General features: G+C 37.8%; 1 protein-coding gene across 1 annotated transcript; it reads left to right on the forward strand.

Moving 5' to 3' along the window:
• Window positions 1–261: 261 nt before the first annotated feature.
• Window positions 262–795, forward strand: LOC143600821 (uncharacterized). The gene is made up of 2 exons (XM_077078393.1): window positions 262–312; window positions 463–795. Exons 1-2 carry the CDS (start codon window positions 262–264, stop codon window positions 793–795), a joined length of 384 nt encoding a protein of 127 aa, XP_076934508.1.
• Window positions 796–20,560: the final 19,765 nt, after the last annotated feature.

The raw sequence follows: 20,560 nt of genomic DNA on the forward strand, positions 1-20,560 counted from the left end.
ATATCATATACGGAGCATAAGTTTCTCTTTCAGCGCATATCTTATTCGCCGTATATACATATAGGGCACATAAGTCTCTTTTGCTTATTCTTTTGTATATTTTGCTATGTTTTCCTAATGGAAGCCTCGAACAGTTCTTTCGTTCAAAATTGATCATTGATTCCTCGAATCCTCTTTATCTTCATCCATCTTGATCATCCGAGCATGATCCTTGTATTTAAATTTTTCAACGACAATGGTTTTGGAGCCTGGAAAAGAGAAATGACGATTGCTCTTTCCGCTAAAAACAAGCTAGGCTTCATAAACAACACTGTAACCATGCCAACCACATCTTGCTTATTGGCAACGCTGCAATGATATAGTGATATCATGGATCCTAAACACTCTCAATCATGATATTCGTGATAGTATGCTGAGATAACTCAAATTCTTTGGAATGAGCTTAACTTTTGATATGGCCAGGCAAATGGTGTTAAGATTTATCAATTACAAAAGAACCTTTGCCATCTCACTCAAGGTAGTAGTGGCATTGCTACTAATTTTGCTAAGATGAAGTCGAATTGGGACGAGCTGAATGCAATCAATACCATTCCTTCTTGCACTTGTGGGGCTGCTCATGCCTTTGCTAAAAGAGATGAGGATCAACGGCTAATTCAGTTCCTTGTTGGATTGAATCCTAGTTATGATATGGTCAGAAGCAACATTCAGATGATGCAGCCCCTTCCCTCCATTAATCGTGCTTATGGGATTCTCATGCAAGATGAGAACCAGAAAGAAATCCACACCCACCACTGATTTCACTGCATCCTTTGCATCTATGAATGCAAGCAGTGGAGGACCTGTCAGTGGAGCAACGGGAGAAAATAGGAGGACTTTGGTGTGCACCCATTGCTAAAGAAATGGGCATTCAGTGAACAAATGCTATAAATTGATTGGTTTCCCAAAATACTAAAAGTTCTCTAAAGGAAAGAAGTTTGCTAATCTTGCTGAGGAACAATGAAAAAGTGATCAAAATCAATCTAATCAGCAAGGTATCACTCAGTAACAATATCATGACTTGATGGCTTTATTGCAGCAGAACAAAGTTCAATCTGGGCATTCAGATACTTATTCTGCTAACAATGCGACAACCATCAATCAAGATTCTTTCCGAGGAATAATTTCTTGCAATTCTTCAAAATATTATTTCAAATGAATCATTATCACTGGTGCTAATGATCATATGTGACATGATCAAAATCTGTTTTCAAGTGTTTCTTTTCTCAAAAATCCAAATTTTATCACTCTTCCCAATGGCACATCTTTTACTGTTCATCAGTATGGTATTGTTCCTTTAACTGATAAAACTTCTTTGTCAAACGTTTTTTTGGTACCACATTTTAGAAATAATCTTCTTTCTGTTTCAAGATTATGTTTTAATACTAATGGTATTGTTCATTTCCCTAAAAACACTTGTGTCATACAGCCCCTTCTCTGAAGAGCCCTTAGGTTCTTGGTGACATACTAAATAGCCTTTATCTTCATGAGGCAACTAAGTAAATTTTTGATTCTTCTTTTGCTTCAAATAAAGTTTGTAATTCTGTTGTAAATAGTGAAATTTGGCACAACCGTCTTGGTCATTTACCAATTTACAAACTGAAACAATTACCTTTCATTTCTAATGCTTCTTTGAAGTCTATCGAGCACTGTGATATTTGTCCTAAGGCACGACAACATAACTGCCGTTTCCTAATAGTATCGGTTCAACTAGTAAAATTTTTGAGCTAATTCATATTGATGTCTAGGGCCTTATCACACAACTACTTACAATGGCTTTAGATATTTTTTAACCACCGTGGATGATTATAGCAGAACCACATGGACACATTTATTTTCCACTAAAAGCAATGCCTTTCCCATACTTCAGTCTTTTATTGAAATGGTTAGCAAGCAATTTGACACCAATGTGAAATGCATTAGATCTGATAAGGCCTTTGAACTAGGGACTGGATTAATCCAACGTGCTTATTTGTCGAGTAAGGGAATTGTTTATCAGACCACTTGTGTGGCCGCCCCTCAGCGGAATGGCTTTGTTGAAAGAAAACATAAACATTTACTTGAAACCTCGAGAGCTCTAATGTTTCAATCTAAGCTTCCCGTTTAATTTTGGGGTGATTATGTTGTAACTTCAACACGTTTAATCAATCGATTTCCCATCGAAATTCTTAGCAATAAGACCCTTTATTAGGTGTTAACAGGAAAAATTCCTTCTTATGCTCACATGAAATATTTTGGTTGTCTTTCTTATGCTTCCATATTGACTCATGGAAGAGACAAATTCAAACCAAGGGCTGTGCCTTGTGTTTTTCTAGGATATCATATAGGTAAAAAGGCTTACAGATTATATGATCTTGAGACAAACAAGGTCATTATATCAAGAGATGTTGTCTTCTTTGAAGCTTTATTTCCTTCAATAACTAAATCCAAAGAAAGCTTTGTTTTTCCTGCTATTGATCTCATCAATCAATTTTTTGATGATCATTTGCCTACTTCTTCTACTCCTCCTATTAATCATGTTTCTAATTTTCCATCTTTCGCTACTTCTAATCCTTCTTCTTGTGCTGATTCTATTCCTAATGATCAACTTGTTTGAAGATCTTCCAGAACTTCTGATCTAACTCATACTTAAATGACTATGTTTGTAATTGTTAGTGCTCGGTTTTACGTCTCGGCCTTTGTATTAAGTATTATTTTATTAGAAGATAATGTATATGGGCTTTTTTGGTAATTGTAGGTCACAAATGTGACTCATTCGTTAATATGTAAGTCACATTCGTTATTAGTTTATAATGAATGTGACCATTTGCTAAATGTAGCCATCATTCGTTATTCACTTATAATGAATGGGGCAACGAATGAAGTCTTTCGTTAGTTGATAATGTATTAGTAACTAATGAGTGTTCATTCGTCAAGCTTGTCTAACGAATGAACCTCATCGTCTATATATATATCCCTTGTAATGTATTCTTTAACTATCAAAGTATTGATTATTGAAACCAGGCCGTTACTCTACCAAAATACTCTCAGATCTAACGTAATCAAGCTTATGAATCACTTAGTCATATCACTGAACTAGATCCAAGTGTTAATAACATTGATATCATGAACATCAAGGTCTATCAAGTGGTATTAGAGCTTGTTGTTTAGATTGAGTGAGTGATTCGTTGATAATTATATTCAATTGAACGTTTAATTGGTGTTCAATCGTTCATAAGTGTATCGGTTTGATATTGGTGGTTTACGAACTGAAAATCAACCCATTTGTCTTTAGTTTGTGGATAATTGAAGGTCTTTTAGATCTAGGATTGATTGCTGACAGATAATGATCATCTAGGTAGGTTTATTTGTAAATTCATCGAGTTAATTGTAATTTGAGGTTTTGGCGGGAACGTCTGTAATTCTGATTGAGGTTTAATTGGATTGGATTGTGGTTTGGATTGAGGTTCGTTTGGTTAAGAACGAGTTCGAAAAAAGCAAATGAGTGGATTGGTTGTGTTTAGAGGTTAATTGGTTGAGATTTGAGTATTGTTGGTTTGAATTGGTCTGAATCGTGTCTGGAAATTGGCTATGAAGGTTTGAAGATTTGAATCCCCATTCATTAGTTTCTTGTTCATTCGTTATACCTTTAACTGCTTATTCGTTAAGCGGTTGTAAGTACACATTGCCAGCTGCCATTCACAATAACCTCTCAGTCGTTATTAAAATGTTTACATTCGTTAACGATCTTTATTCGTTCATTTGCTGATTTGTTACACTCACATTCGTTCATTTACACATTCATTCTTTGTCCCATTTGCTGAAACAGTTCTCTCATTCGCTGAAACTCATTCTTGTTAACAGTAACTGTCATTGTTACTTTTGTTTTACTCATTCGTGTCTTAAAGTATCCTCATTCGTGATCCTCATTCGCTCAAGAACTCATTCGTTTGGCTCATCGTTAATTAAAATCCTTGAATTTTGATCATTTAACATTTTGACCCTTGATCTTTCTATTTTTGGCATCTTTCATCAATCAACCGTTGTGATGGCGAACTATTATTCACTTGCTTCCCAAAATTCCATGTTGCATCAAATTCTCATATTGGAAAATGAGAGCGGGTCGCACAAAAAATGCCCAAAGCTGTTAAGGTTGAGTGATTTTGCTAGATGGGAACCCAGGTTTAGAGCTCACTTGGGATCTCTTCATCCTAAGTGTGTTCGCAACTTGGACGGTGTCTATCGAGCTCCAACTGTTGGTAATGATACTACAGGGTATACTGAAAAGGAATTTAATATATATAACATTGATGATAAGAAAGTTCTTGAAACTGAGATGTAGGCATATCCCATTCTTACAATGGCATTACCTGAAAACATTTTTCATCAATTCGGCCATATAAAAAATGTGCTACATTTTTTGCTTAACTAAAGCCGAGAAGTGTGGGAAATACTCTTGAAAGTAAGAAAATAATGCTGAAGTTTCAATTCAGAAACTATATACTGCTGAAAAATGAGACTGTTGAAGAGATCATGAATTGGTTTTTTCACTTGATTGCCGAAATGTCTAGTTTGATGATGGAGCCGAGGTTGACAAGATTGATACTTTGAAGAATGCCCTACAGCCATCATATTCTAATTTCTTATTTATTCTTAAAGAGAATGATTACTTCAAATACAAATCTCTATCTGCTGCAGATTTTATTAACAAGCTCGAAGAAAGAGAATATGACATGAAATGTCAAAAATCTTCAAAGGACAATCAAGATCCTACATTGTCTGGTGGATCGCTTCCTGCAAGAAGTAGTTCTGTTCTAATCACTGCATTCTATACTCAAGCTGACCTTGAAAATCCTCAAGGTGGTAATTCGCATCCGAATGTGTGATTCATGGCTTATGGGTTAGGTGGTTCATCATCTGCTAGTGCAAGTACTCCAAGTTCACCACCACTGATTGTCAACATGAAGGAGGCAAACAACAGTTTGCCTTTATATGTGCCTTCATGACATCATATGAACAACTGGCGGGTAGCAAGATTGCTATGAGTGAGATGACCGATGAGGACTATGACCAGATCTATCCGGATGATCTAGAACTAATGGACTTAAAATGAAATATGGTCATAATCGTGAGGAAGGTCAAGCAGTACATGCAACGAACAGGGAAGGATCTACCAACGTTAAACAAAAGGGATGGGTTTAATAAATTAAAGGTGAAATGTTAAAACTGTCTGGAGTTTGGACTTTTTGCTAAAGTGCTAAAGAGTGTGATAAACCCAAGAAGGAATACACGTGTCCCCATGCTTAAGACAGAAGTTTGAGCAAGAATTTCAGTACTTTTGATAAGAGAGATAAGCCAGCTAAGGGGGAGTCGGGTAAATCTGGGGGTTCACAAGCTTTGGTTGCCAACGATGGGATTGACTGGTCTCAACGTCTACTTGGAAATGGCAATCAGGCTAACTCAGCAATGTTCGAGACAGTTGAACAGTTTGAAGATGCACGAGGAGATAACAACCCGAGTTTGAAGATGAAAGTGAAGAATCAGAAACGGAAACAGAGTCCGATGATTCAAGCATTGATCAACCCGAGAACTTCGCTTGCATGGCGAAAAGAGAAGAGGCTAGTTCTAACTCTTCTATAAATCTGTGAGTGAAAGTAAAGTAACTTTGACTTCTGCTAATGAATTGGTATGTGGTCAATGTGGTGAGTTAAACTGTAAACTTGAATCCTCACTTCACCACAATGACCAGCTAATTCATGAGTTAAAAATTGTTTGTGAAAATTACAGACAGGTTGTTCAAATTGAAGAACAATCAACTAGAAAAATTCAATGAAATTTTGAGACTTCGAACCAACATCACTAAACTGGAAAATGAGATCTTGAAATTGTAAAAAAAATTTGGTAAATTTAGAGATTCCTCATTCTCCTAAATGAAATCATTGAATTTAATCATAACCATCAAAAGAATGGTAAAGCGGGTTTGGGTTTTGTTGAAATCCCTCATCCATTTAAAAATGATTACTCCAGCATTCCAGAAGCAACAGTATATAAAAAGATTGACACTGATTCATCATCAGCAATTAATTCTACTGCTTCTGGAAACAAAGTTAATCAGGAAGAGAAAGCCAAACCTGTAAACCTTTTCAATGATAAATCAATTCTAGTTTCTCATATCAAAAGTAAAATGGTTTTTACCGAAAATGAGTGTGATGGTTCTATTGAAGAACTTGATGAACCTCATGTGATTCACAAGAATGAGAACATCTCTCTAGAAAATCATATTCTGTGTGAGCCACATGAATTCGAAGAAGTAATCTATGGTTCACAAGATTCAAAAAGTTCAAAGATTCCAAAGATTCTCAAGATAAAGTAAAGAAACCAGAAAAATCAAAAATATCTGATGAGGATGTGATGACGGGTTTATAAGCTCAAAGGGGTCAATAAGGTATTTTCTGAACAAGAAATCCCTTTAAGTTTAGTCAAACCTGAACTTATCGAAAGTGTGTTTAAGGATGAAACATCCACCGTGATTGAACTATAAATGATTTTATTAAATAAAAATGCATAATACATCTCAAGAGTATCAGAAACCAAATTTGTTTATATCTGTAAAATTTGTTAAATCCTCGGGAATGGAAGATGCTTATAAAAGTACCAATCTTGAGTTTTATAAAAACAAAAAGGTAACCAAAATGGATGTTTCAAGTTCAGCACCTCAGGTTGCACCCAAGGTTTTTTCTATTCAACCTGAAGTTACACAAATACCATGTGTACCACCACAATCTTTTGTTGACACAAGATTATGTTTTATTTGTGTTGAACATGGGCATATTGCAAAGAAATGTGGAGCCAAGGTTAAAACTGCTAAAACTGTAACCAAGGAATCAGTTCCTCAGGTTAAAATACATCATGAAAAGACAACTTGTGCTATTACAAGTGGATGATTCACACATCATGCTATCTAATGTGAATCCTAGAAAGGTTTTTCGAGTCGATGAACATAAAGTATCTCATAGACCGGTTGAGTTTGTGCAACCGATTTGTAAAAATTCGGATACAGGAGTGATCAAGGACGAGTATCTTAAATGAAAGTCTAAGTAACCTATGACTTATTCAAAAGCTCCTCAATCACACCTGAAACCAAAATTTAATGTATTTCAAAAGGAATCCAAGGAAGAGCTCAAGAATGAGGCCTGGGCTACCTTTTTAAACTAATCATCTACCTTTTGTGCAGAGTTCATCCAAAACGATATCTAGCGACAAGTGGATTTTGGATAACGGATGTTCTCGGCATATTACTTGCAACCTCGATCTTCTGACAAATATTAAAGACAGTCAGTCGAGGGGGGGGGGTATGCGGTATTGGCTGATAATCTAGGTGGATTGATTACTTGTAACATCCCGGAAAATCCCGTAATTATTTTGGGCTAAATATGTCAACTTTGAAAGATGAGGGATTAAAAATATTCTTAAGATAAGTAATGGGAAAAATGAGAAAGAAAAAATAAGGCATCTCATGTTAAGGAAGTAAGAAATTCCATCCCACATGAAAGACGAGAGAAAATGGAAGCATTCCACATGGGTATAAATAAGAAAGAAAACTTTCATCCCACATGGAAAGAAAGAAGAAAATGGGAGCTTTTTATAAGGAAGAGAGCTTCCATAGTAATATTCTTATGTGGCTAATCACTCTCCCTAGTCCTAGCGGAGGGTGCAAAGCACCCGACGCGCACGTGCACGGGCTTGGGCAATGGGCGCAATGTGGCGCTTTGATGGCACACTTTGCACTTCGCATCGCCGCGAGCCGCATTAGGGTAGCTTTAGTATTTTTGAATAGTACAAGGACTGAAAATGAAAATATGAATTTTCCTTCCTTCGCACTACGTGAACGGATCAAACTTCAAGTCTTCGTGTTACGCGAAAGACAAAATAATGTAAACCGACATTAAGCGTCTTCGCGCTATGCGAAGAACCGAGATAGGGTTTCTTCGCGCTACGCGAAGAACCTATTCTGCATGTGTGACACGTATGGACACGTGGCAACACGTGGCAAGCCGTCTGATGACTCAACAGTTATATTGGCGGTTCGCGTCGCGCGAACGACTAGGACATTTGTCTTTCACGCTACGCGAAGGAGAAGAAAACTTGCTATAAGTAGAAAGGTGTACGACACTTTCCAATTCACACCAATCACATTAGGTCACACGTTTAGCATCGTTTTGCTTGCCAGTTCTCGTAGTACGTGCCAAGTTCCAAAAATGTGACGTTTTAAGTGTCAATACGCGATACAAAGTAGAAGTACTGCCCGTACAAGCTTAAGCATATAAATTCCGAATACCCGTATAAGGTAGGGGTTCTACTTAAGTTATTATTTTATTATTATTTTATACGGCGTAGACCATAGTCAGGGGTATAACAAAAACTTTGATCATACTTATGTTTACAAAAGATTTATGCATACAAAGGTTGTAGCTAAAATAATGTTTCTTTATGATTAAGAAACATAAGCTTTTACATATATGAAGATATAGTTAGAAATAGTTTCTTCACAATTAAGAAACATTATATGCAAGAGATATAGTTAACATTTATTTTTCTTCATGATTAAGAAGCGTAAGATTTTACATACAAAGAGTATAGTCATCTAACGTTTCTTCTTAAAGAAGAAACCTGTCAATAGATGTTTCTTTACGAAGAAGAAATTCAGCACATGATTTGTAAATAAAATGAAAAGACTATAGGTCTAAAATATTTTATTCAAAAAAATAATCAGTCAATGTTTAAAGCTATCCAAACCAGACTAAAGGTCTTTAGCTGGATCAAGAGACAATCTGGATATTTATATAAACCTATTTTATTATAGGTCAATCATCATTCATTCACAAAGGTTTTCAAACAAGATCACCTCATCATTCAGAAAAGACAATCACTGGTGAATACGTTAAACCTTTATAGTCAGTCATTAAGATAAACGGGTTATTTATCTTAACAAGTCAGTCAAATGTTTATATGAGATTACGTGATCCCTAAGTCAAATGTTTATATCTGTTTAGCCTATCAAGCAAGGCTACGTGGCCACAGGCTAGCAGACATAACGAAAGTTCTCCAATGGGCATCAGTTCCTGGAGAACCATAATTGTGTGTGTATGGCAGTGGCACAAGTTCCCAGAAATAAGAGACGTTTCTGCTGAGTTTGTTCAAGAAAACAATCTTGTTAGTCAAAGATTTTATAAATAGTTTTAGAGTCAACGATTCACCAGCATATCGCTGACGTATTTTTCCCCTACATTACAGGAAAGCAAGTATAATACAGATAGCATGGAATAAGAGTCATTCATGAAGTTAGATGCTCGCTTATGGAGATGGCTCCGTTTTTAATCACGAAAATATTGACATTAAAGATTTAACAAGTTTTATAAATCAACTACTCGGTTATTTACTATCCGAGGAATTTTCAAAATAAATTAATATTTTATTATAACCAAAGACTTTTGTTAATAACTCGCAACTCTGATATATTTACAAAACATGTACCAACTGGGCGTCACACTCATAGGCCCTAGGTCGGGGTGTGACATTACTAAAGAGGGTGAAGTCTCAAATGGTCGCATTACATTTGAGTGCGTAAATTATTGTGATAAAGTGGATCACAATTTGTTGAGCGTCTCACAGATTTGTGATAAAAAGTTCACCACTTTATTCACTAACAAGGAGTGCGCTATCCTTCAACTAGGATACACATTTCCTGAAGAAATGGTTGTCATGAGATCTTCGAGATCGACTGATATTTATGTCCCAGACATGGGTATTAAATTATCTTTTTCTCCTGCTGAAACGTGTTTTGTCTTGAAAGCAACCGAGAATGATACGATTCTGTGGAACAGGCGTATGGGTCACATCCACATTCGCAAAATGAATCATCTAATGGAGAATGATTTGGTGGTTAGGGTATCGTTGAAGAATTTCAAAATGACCGATCATTGTGCTGTACGCAAGAAGGGCAAGCAGAAGAAGAAATCGCACCCGTCGAAGTAAATCAACTCGATTGATACTCCTTTGGAATGAATTCATTTGGATCTATTCGGTCCAGTGAATCATCAGAGTATCGACGGAGACTTGTACTGTTTAGTAGTTACCGATGACTACTCAAGATACTCGTGGGTGTTATTTATGAGTTCCAAAGATCATATACGAGTTCTAGTTCAAAAGTTAATCACCAAAATCAAATCGCTTTATAAACATAAAGTGAGACGAATTCCAAGCGATAATGGCATGAAGTTCAAGAATAATGTATTGGATTTCTACTATATTCAGAAAGGAATACATTAGGAATATAGTGCTCTGTATGTGCCACAACAGATTGGTGTTGCTGAGAGGAAGATTCGAACACTAATTGAGGCAGCAAGGACAATGTTAGCGGATTCTAAGTTTCCCGTTCAGTTTTGGAATGACGCTGTGAATACCGCTTGCTACACATTGAATTGAGTCCTTACGGTTAAGAAGCTCAAAACGACAAGCTATGAGTTTCTTAATTACCATAAGCCGAACCTTAAGTTCTTAGAACCGTTCGGTAGTCCGTGTACGATGTTGAAACGGGATGCAGGTAAATTCGAAGAGAAGGCTCTCGAAGGTTTCTTTCTTGGGTATTCATCACCTAAGAAACATGTTTTTAACTTCTCTTCGGGGTGTGTGGAAGATTGGTACCATGTTGACTATCAGAGTTACACCTCACCACCTACCGGTAAAGGACCTGACTAGATGTTCGATTACGATTCGTTATTTAATTCGTTCACTCCATCGGTTGAAGTGCAGCATGAAGATTTGGTACGAGCATATTTGGTAGACTAGTTGTTTTCTTTACCAAGATCTTCTAATTATGATGACAACGTTGCACAAGATCAATCTAAAACGTCTGACGATGTTTCTGAACATTCTGATGATGCCAAGTTTGAAGATTCTTCATCAGCTCCTTTGGAAGATTCTCAAGTTATTCCCGAGATCATTCAAGTTGAAGATTCTTCCCAAACCATATCTGAAGACACGGCTGAGGAAAACATTACCAATTTGAAAGATAATGTATTGGTTCCTGAGAATCCGTTTTTTCGGATTAATGCGTACCATCCTCAGGACAATATTATTGGTAATGTAAGTAATGGTGTGAGAACGCGAAGACAAGTCACTAACGTATGTGATGATAACGTATTGTGTGCTTACGCGGATATGCATGCAACTGGTATATTGAGTATTGCCAAGTATACTTGCTTCCTATCTCAGATAAAACCGACGAGCATGACACTTAAGGAACCGTCGTGGGTAGAAGCAATGTAGAAGGAACTAAAGCAGTTCGTGCGGCTGGGTGTGTGGGATCTCATAGACCAACCCACTAGGGTTAAGAAAGCTATTCCAACCAAGTGGGTATTTAAATGCAAGAAAGAAGACCATGGAGTAATTGTGAGGAACAACGCATGATTGGTCATTTTGGGTTATAATCAATAGGAAGGCATTGACTATACCGAGTTGTATGCTCTTGTAGCACGACTGGAAGCTATACGCATATTTCTTTCCTATGCTACTTTCAAGAACTTCAAAGTGTATCAGATGGATGTTAAGAGTGCATTTTTTAATTGCTTAATTCATGAAGAAGTGTATGTGAAGCAGTCTGTCGGGTTTGAAGACCTTGACTATCTAGAGTGCGTTTACCGTTTAAACAAAGTTCTTTATGGTTTACACCAAGCCCCGAGAGCTTAGTAGAACACGCTTGCTAACCATCTTATTGATTGTGGTTTCAAACGAGGGACTGTGGATTATACCTTGTTTTATAAGACTCTTGGTGATGATCTTCTCCTCATTCAAATCTATTTGGACGATATCATTTTCGGCTCAACAAATGACGCGTTGTGTAAAGAATTCGAGAGAACGATGTAGAAGAAGTTAGAGATGAGTTCGATGGGAGAGGTGAACTTTTTCTTGGGGTTGCAGGTTCACCAGTCTGATTCGGGAATTTTTATCATCAGACTAAATATGTGAACGACGTCTTGAGCCGATTCAAGATCACTGTTAGAAAAATCCCCTCGACACCTCTTCACGTGGGTAATAATTTGTAACCGGAAGAATTGGAGGATACCGTTGATCCAACCCTTTATCTAGCTATGATCGGGTCTCTTATGTATCTAACTGCTTCTCGTCTTGACATTATATTTGATGTTTGCTTGTTTTCTAGGTATCAGTTGAGTCCCCGAGTGACTCACATGGTGGCTGTGAAGCGTATATTGCACTATCTGAGGGGTAATCCTGACATCGGGTTATGGTATCTCAAGGACGATAGTTTCGATCTTACTGCTTTCACCGACTCGGACTACGGAGGATGCAAGATCAACTTCAAATCTACTACATCGGGATGTCAATTCTTAGGAAACCGACTTGTTTCCTGGCAGTGTAAGAAGCAGACAATGGTCTCCACTTCAACTGCCGAAGTCAAATACGTGGCAGTCTCGAGTTATTGCTCATAGGTTTGTGGATTCATCAACATATGTGGGATTACGGTTTGAAGTTTCTTACTACTCCCATATTTATTGATAATTTTGCTGCTATTAGTATTACCAAGAATGCTGTTCAACACTTGAAAACTAAACATCGAGATACGACATCATTTTATCCGTGATTGTTTCGAAAAATAACTAATTGACGTAGGTTGTCGCGGTATACTCAAACAATTGATTTTATTTTCTTAAGTACATATACTAGTACGGGTAAGTAAGGTCGTCTCCACAGGAACTCAAGGAAAATGCTAATTTAATATTAACTAAATTCATTATTTAACTAAAGGCAGACAGGCGATGTCAAGTGGTTTTTGAAAAGATTAACTAAAACTAAAACGATTACTTTTAAAGATTTGTGAACAATATTAATTAAAGGTATTCACTCTAAGTTCAGGTAATGTGATATTCAACTTAATCCCAGATTCACTTGTCTTGATTGCACAGTAATTACTAGACCTATTGTAACGCCCGTTAATTCCGATTCCAAGAGTTAAAGCTTGTAAAGTATGTTCTATTTTCGGGATTTAACCGACGTTTCTCGGAAGCCTTTACGTCATCCCGGTACGTTAAAAGACTTAACTTATCCTTCCATTATGCCTTATGTTTCAAATTTGAGGGACTTGGATGTAACTTTTATTTTATGTCATAAAACAAAAGGTTAACCCTAACCCTAACCACAGCAGTTGATCGCAACTAAGACCCCCCTTGCTCGTTTTTCTTCTGCCCAGCCAAGTTTCAGCCGTGAAAACTCCAATTCCAGGTCGTTTTATGATTCCCCATGTCTTTTACACCTTAATTGATCATATTAACACGCTTATTGGTCGTTAAGGTTGAGTTTTGATGATAACAGTTTGCTGACAGATTCGTATACGTTTATTGTAGGGTCTGTAACGCGATGATAATCCATTGTTTTTGATAGATTCTTGACATGATGTTCTACTTTGGGTCTAGTTTCCAGAAAGGTATAATACGTAATTTTTGGACGAGATTTGAATGGTTTTTATGAATTTATAAAATCGGGTGTCAAAGTTGATGCGGGATGACGGATTCTGGTCTGTCTTCCCGACGTCATACCCTTTTTTTCGACAGGTCCAAATTGGTTGGTTCCACTTCTGGAAGTTAGTATTTTGAGTTAGGAACCAAACCCAATTGGAATCGTTTAATTTGGTTCGGTGTTGAATTTTATAAAAATAAAACCATTTTGTTGCGCACTGAAATAGCTGCACGTGCCTTGCTGTGTTAAGTGTATTCCTGTTTTTTATTATCTCATATTATATAATAATTTGGAAAAACAATCCCTAATTTTTCTATCATTTTCCATTTATTTTGAAATAATCTTAATTCAAGGAACACAAAATTTTAAAAATTTCAATTTCTCCCCCGTCCCCACACTTGAGGCAAACATTGTTCTCAATGTTTAAAATTTAACAAATAGAATAGGAACGGGGTTAAAATTTACTTTGACTATTTTAAAACCAGGTTTAATGTGATGGTTATTACTAATTATACATAAATACAATTACACTTTGAACACAAAAACTAGTAAAACAAGGAAGATCATGAAAACGAAATCACCTGATAGAAAATAAAACACTCGTGTCCAACTCTTGTGCCCTCGATGAACTTAACTCCTTAACTCTCAAAACGAAATCTGCAAACTCTCAAATATGTAAAAGCCAGCTTCTCACTAGTATTAAAAATAGGTCTTTTAAACTGTTTGTAAAACCGTTACTTTTAAATTATCAACTAAGTTTAATTAAATTTCACAACCAAATTTGTTAAATGAGTAAAAATGTTAAAAGACCTAACTCACTTTCGTAGGAATCATGATTGCATTTAGCATATGCAACAAGTCTTTTAAACCACCAGTAGCCCGGGTGGACGAGTATGGTCTCGTGAGGGTTTATGGTGAGCTACACCCACAAAGTTCAACTACAACAAAATATACAAGCAACCACCCAAATAAATAAGTACATTTTAGTTACCCAACTGAACCATCCCGATTCATTTTCCCCTTAAGCATAATAATAATAATGTCTGTTGGGACTTATATTTTAGCCCGACGCATCGAATTATTATTATTATGGGTGAAGAATATATTAATTTTCTTGATCTCAATCAAGGGTGGATGGCTTGAAGACCAAGACATGTTAGACTAGTATAAATAGATGTATTTGTTAATTTGTCTAGTATGAGTGTATTGTGTATTTTGTGAGATCTAGGGTTTTATCCCTATGAGAGAGCCGCCGCCTTTGGGATGAGCTCTCCCGGAGGTGGCTGATCTTTCTTGTATGTATGTGTGTACGTATGAGTGCTCTGTATGACAATCTTGTGACTAATGAAATCATACTGCCACTTCTTTATCTTTGTGTTTCGATTATATATATTTGTTCATCCAACTTATTGTTCATTGTAATCGATTCAGGCTCTCTCCCAATACACCACTCATCTGTCCAAACACCTTTCAAGAGTGAATACGATTCGATCCTTGCTCAGATCCGAGCTCCTCCGTTAATAACGACCGACTATTCACGCTTCCGCACCGGGGCTCGGTTCTCACAATGTCAGCACAAACCATAATAATAATAAAAACATAAATAACAGAAAAATGAAAATAAAAACCCAAAACATCGGTTGTGCTGGCTGCTTCCATCACAAACTACTGCTACTCCTCCGAATCATCCTCATCATCATCATCATCATCTCTGGCCTGCCGGCTCCTGAACCTCCAACTTCCCCATAATAGGCACCTGATCCATAACCTCCATAACGCGTATATCTAGCTGCAGACACATTTCTATAACTATTTGCACCACCGTATCCTCCCCTAACAGTACGATAACCAGCATGTCCACCACAACCACCTCCCATATCACCATAGACACCAGTAGCAGGCGATGGCTGCTGCAAAGAATCTGGCAATGGAATGCTCCAGTGATCAAACATGGTCCGGAAATACGTACCCTCTAGACTCATCCCTATACTCATAAAACTCATTCCTATACCCACGTAATTCATCATGCATCTGCAATTGACGATCAAACATGTAGTCAAGGGTCATAGGTTGTGGGTGTTGGTGCTGCATTGGGGGTGGGCTAGGCTGCCGAGGCTGCTGTCGCTGTCGTGGCTGGGCAGGTGGCCTCTCCACATGTCACCGTCTAGAACTACGCGGACCTCTCACTTCAACCAACTGTGGTTGATCTTCATGTAACGCCCGTTAATTTTCAGTTTATAGATTTAAGCATGTAAGGTATGTATAATTCTTGGGATTTAACCGACGTTTCTCAGAAACCTTCTCGTCATCCCGGTACGTTAAATCACTTAACTTTTCTCTCAAGTTGCTCCACCTTTCATAAATGAGGGACTAGAGTGTAACTTGTTGTTTTATATCATAAAACTAAAAACCCTAGCCCCCCTCCTTCCCTATATCCGATCGGACAAGAGAGCAGCCAAGGAGCTTCGGTTTTTTCCTTTTTGCAGCCAAGTTTAGGGCGTGAAAATTTAATTGAAGGTTAGTACTATGTCCCTACAAGTCTTTTACACCTTAATTGATCATTATAATACGCGTATTGATCGATAAACGACTCGTTTTAGGTTAATCGGGTGGCTGTCCAATTGAGAGGTTTCAGGACTATTTTGATTGAGGTTTTTGCACCAAAATCTTCTTAGGTATGTCTAGTATAACATACTTTAAAATTATGTCCATTGGTGTTCTTTGGATTAGTTAACTAGTTGTAGTTTGAATGTTAGTGTTTGGTTGGCTAGAATTGTAGATTGTTGCGTTTAACGCGAGAGTTGAAGTGATTAACGACCAATTCAGCTCGGGTGAACTCGGTTGGATGTACGGGCTGTTGAAAAATCATTTTTATAAGTTATGGGGCTGAATTGGTTGTCGGTTACTCAAATGGGTCGGTACAACGCGTATTCGCGTTTATTGAATAGTTAGTGCGTTGTACTTGCGAATTATCGACCCATTCGACTCGTGTAGCATCGTGTGGACTTGTTGGCTGTGAATTCATCATATTGGGTCCACACGGGGCTGAGTTGGATGTTAATCCCCTAAACAACTCTTAAACGTGCGTGCTAGTGTCACCTAGTGCTTCCGGGGGTAATTTGGGAATTCTTTATTCCCGGGAGTATCTATGGGTTGTGTCGGTGAATGTAAGGCCCCGGGGGCTATTATGAATGAGTTTGATGAGGTCGAGTCTTTAGGTAACTCGAACCATTCTAGAACGTCTCGTAGGATAAACGAGTCCTTTTGGTGTCGTTAGTAATGTTTGTATGTAAACCGACAGGCTTTTGAGTTGTGGGGATACTTAGGGTTCTCTAGCTCGTGGTGAATTCGTGCCTTGTGTCAGATGAGTTCATGATGCCCCCTTTTTACTCTTTTAAGATTTTGGGCTAGCATGCACACCTAAGTGATTTTGCTTGATGAATTGTTTAATTTATTTTGGATGGGCTTACTTGTATAGGGTAGGCCTTGAGATGATATTATTGTATGATGTAAGTATGTTTGTACATATATTATTGTATGGCCAATATTTGGCGATTTTTAGTAGTCTTTATCGACTACAGATGTTTACGTACGCCTACTTCGTGTTTTCATACGTTGGATGAGATGTTACGTGTTTGGGTTGTACGTGTGCTCGACCCTGATGTTTGTTACTTGGATGAGATGTTACGTGTTTGGGTTGTACGTGTGCTCGACCCTGATGTTATTACATGGATGATATATATGTAGGGAGATAATTATAAGGATGTTTATATATATAATTATAAGGATGTTTATATATAATTATAAGGATGCTTATATATAATTATAAAGATGTTTATACATATATATAACGAAGATTACTTATTGTTGATGATGGCCTAACTGTTATATTTCGTTTATTTGGCCTAACTGTTATATCACGTTTATTTTAAAACTCTCGGGATGACTATTATGATTATTATTATAGATGTTAATTAATAAAACTTGAACTCACTCAGCTTAAGCTGACTTTGTGTGCATGTTAGTGTGAGTTTCATGTTAGGAGGTGGATGCATTACCGCTTGGACGTGCACGAAGCTACTTGGACGGTGGAGGGCATGCTTAGTCGGAAGTTTTAATAATAATAAACATTTTTCTTTTAAAGTTTTATTAAATACATTTCAATTTAAGATTTTGGGCATAATTTCCGGGTTTTGGGAAATTGTTTTATTAATTATGATTTTCCGCTGAATTATATTCTGAATTGGTTATTTTATTGGAATGAACTGTTTTTAAGTTAAGTATTTTTGTAAGTATTTTGGATGAATACCAACTGTAGGATTACTGGGATTTGGTGTCTTATACTTCATAAGTGAAAATGCCTGCCTTTTGGGCATCCTCAAAAGCAACAACCTCTGTATCGGGTCCCTCACTAAAATACTCGACCAGATGTTTTTCAAAAACCCCCAAATACCTGGCCATCCTCGTGATCATGGGCCCCAAAGATAACCGTGCACGATCGTGTCAGATCGACGACCACCTCTACTCAAAGAGTTCAGCAATAAAGTAGCCATATTCACATTTTCATGCCTTACCGTCACCATCAAACACATAATCCAAATTACTGCACTTATCATGACCCGACTGGCGGCCCACGAAAGTGGAAGCAATAACCCTATGAATGTAAATGTGTATCGGATCCCGGATCGCCGAAGAAACTGCACTACTCGAGTGCTCCCCATAAGCAATGGTACTCTAGAAAGTAGCCAAACGAGCAGTCGAAATCCAATGCTAACGAGAAGCAGTGGTGAAACCGTGAATCCTCTCCCGATACATCGATCTATCAATCTCATCTTCACCATATAAACTTGCAACCACCACGAAATGCGGCACTGACATCTCATGTAACTGTCGTCCCAAAGAAAAACACAGCATGCAAATCGTCAAAATGCCCATTCTGGTGCCGAAATGTAGAATAAAACTCATAGACTAACTCCTCATATTGCGGTTCACGAAACTGTAGCACATTGACCCAGCATCCACCCAAGGACTCATTAACTCTCTCTACCGGTCCCAACGTAGCTAACAACTCCAATCAAATGTACAATGTCTCAACAGCCCCATATTACAAATCCGGTCAAAAATCTCCCTCTCTGGGGTATCTGGTAGAAATCATACGATAATATGATAGTCATCTTCTCCACCGGTGATGTCATCGACCGCAACATCGAGGACAGGTATTTCCTCAATATCATAACGAATCGGAGCCCGCATGTACTGCTGAGAAGCATAATCGAACATCTGCTGTTTCTTTGATCTCTTCCTTCACATCTTGGATTGGAAATAGAATAGACAAAGGAAATAAGTAAGTTTGTTGATGGTGGTGACGGTGGGGGCCGACGACGGTGGTGACGGGGGTGGTGGTGGCCGGATTTTTGGATGGTGATAGTGATAGGGATAAGAAAATCTAGTGTGATAAGGATGGGATTATGTTATATTATCATTTTTTCTTTACAGATCTGGGCAACTTCGCCTCGCGCGAAGTTCCTAGCTCAAAGCTTCGCGCCGCGGTAATGACAAAAAAGAAAATTCTAGAAATTGGAACTTCGCGTAGCGAACCAAAAAAAAATTCACAACTTCGAGTCGCGCGAATAAAGAGTTGACTTGTTTGACCTTTTGTCCTTCTCGTCGCGCAAAGGAACTCTGAAAAATTCTTCGTGTAGCGCGAAGATGCATTTTCACAGACAATTTTTAACGATTTTTGATGTTCAAAAATATCTATCTTTTACGTTTCTTGGGTTATCTTCCCTCGTCACCAACTTCGGTTGCCATATACCCAACAAATACGTACCTGGGGCTCCCCCAAATGTAAGATCTAAACTTATCTAATGCATACACTACCACAAGCAACTCCTTTTCCGTAGTGATATAATTAACTTGAGCATCAGAAAGGGTTTTGCTCACGTAGTATATGGCAACGGGTTTTTTATCCACCCGTTGACCCAACATGGCCCCGATTGGGTAGTCATTTGCGTCACACATAATTTCAAAGGTAAGTGACCAATCAGGTGACATCATGATCGGGGCTTCAACCAATTTTTTTTAGCACATTAAAATCATTAAGACATTCTTCATTAAAAACAAATGGCACATCTTTTAAAAGCAAATTACACAACGTTTAGATATGACACTAAAATTCTTAATGAACCGTTGGTAAAAACCGGCATGACCCAAAAATGCCCTTATCCCCTTTATATTAGTAGGTGGCGGTAAATTAGATATGAGTTGGATTTTAGCCCTGTCAACCTCAATCCCCCTACTTGAGATGACATGTTGCAATACCATCCCTTCTTGCACCATGAAGTGGCTTTTCTCCCAACTTAAGACCAAGTTCGTTTCCACACATCTTTTTAAAACCTTAGTAAATTCATTTAAACATTTTTCAAAAGATGACCCGAAAATTGAAAAATAGTCCATAAAAATTTCGAGTGAATCCCCGACCATATCTAAAAAGATACTCATCATGCACCTTTGGAAGGTGGCTGGGGCATTACACAAACCAAAAGGCATTGGTCTAAATGCAAAAGTGCCGTATGGACACGTGAAAGTGGTCTTATGTTGGCCGTTGGGGTGGATAACAATCTGATTATACCCCGAATAGCCATCTAGAAAGCAATAAAATTTATGACCTGCAAGTTTTCTCGATGGTTTGGTCAATGAACGGAAAAGAAAAATGGTCTTTGGATGTTACCGCATTAAGCATTCTATAATCAACACAAATTCGTCACCCGGTTACCGATCGGGTGGCAATTTCCTCATCTTTCTCATTACGGGTTATCTGGAAACCTGGCTTCTTTGGAACCGTTTGTGTTGGACTTACCCAAGTGCTATCTGAAATCGGGAAGATGATGCCCGCATCCGATCACTTCAAAACCTCCTTCTTCACAACCTCCCGCATGTTTGGATTTAACCGTCTTTGTGCATCATGAACGGGTTTTACCTCGGGATCGGTGATGATGTAAAGCCCCGTTCC

This window comes from Bidens hawaiensis, unplaced genomic scaffold, assembly GCF_021521415.1.
Source record: "Bidens hawaiensis isolate Kalapana, Puna unplaced genomic scaffold, B.hawaiensis_p1.1 tig00054946_1, whole genome shotgun sequence".
Classification (NCBI taxonomy): Eukaryota; Viridiplantae; Streptophyta; class Magnoliopsida; order Asterales; family Asteraceae; genus Bidens; species Bidens hawaiensis.

Excerpts from the sequence above, each read along its gene's own strand:
- LOC143600821 (XM_077078393.1), top strand. The coding sequence starts at position 262 with ATGACGATTGCTCTTTCCGCTAAAAACAAGCTAGGCTTCATAAACAAC. Across the intron at positions 313-462 it reads TAGGCTTCATAAACAACACT|GCAAATGGTGTTAAGATTTA; the intron begins GTAACCATGCCA and ends TGATATGGCCAG.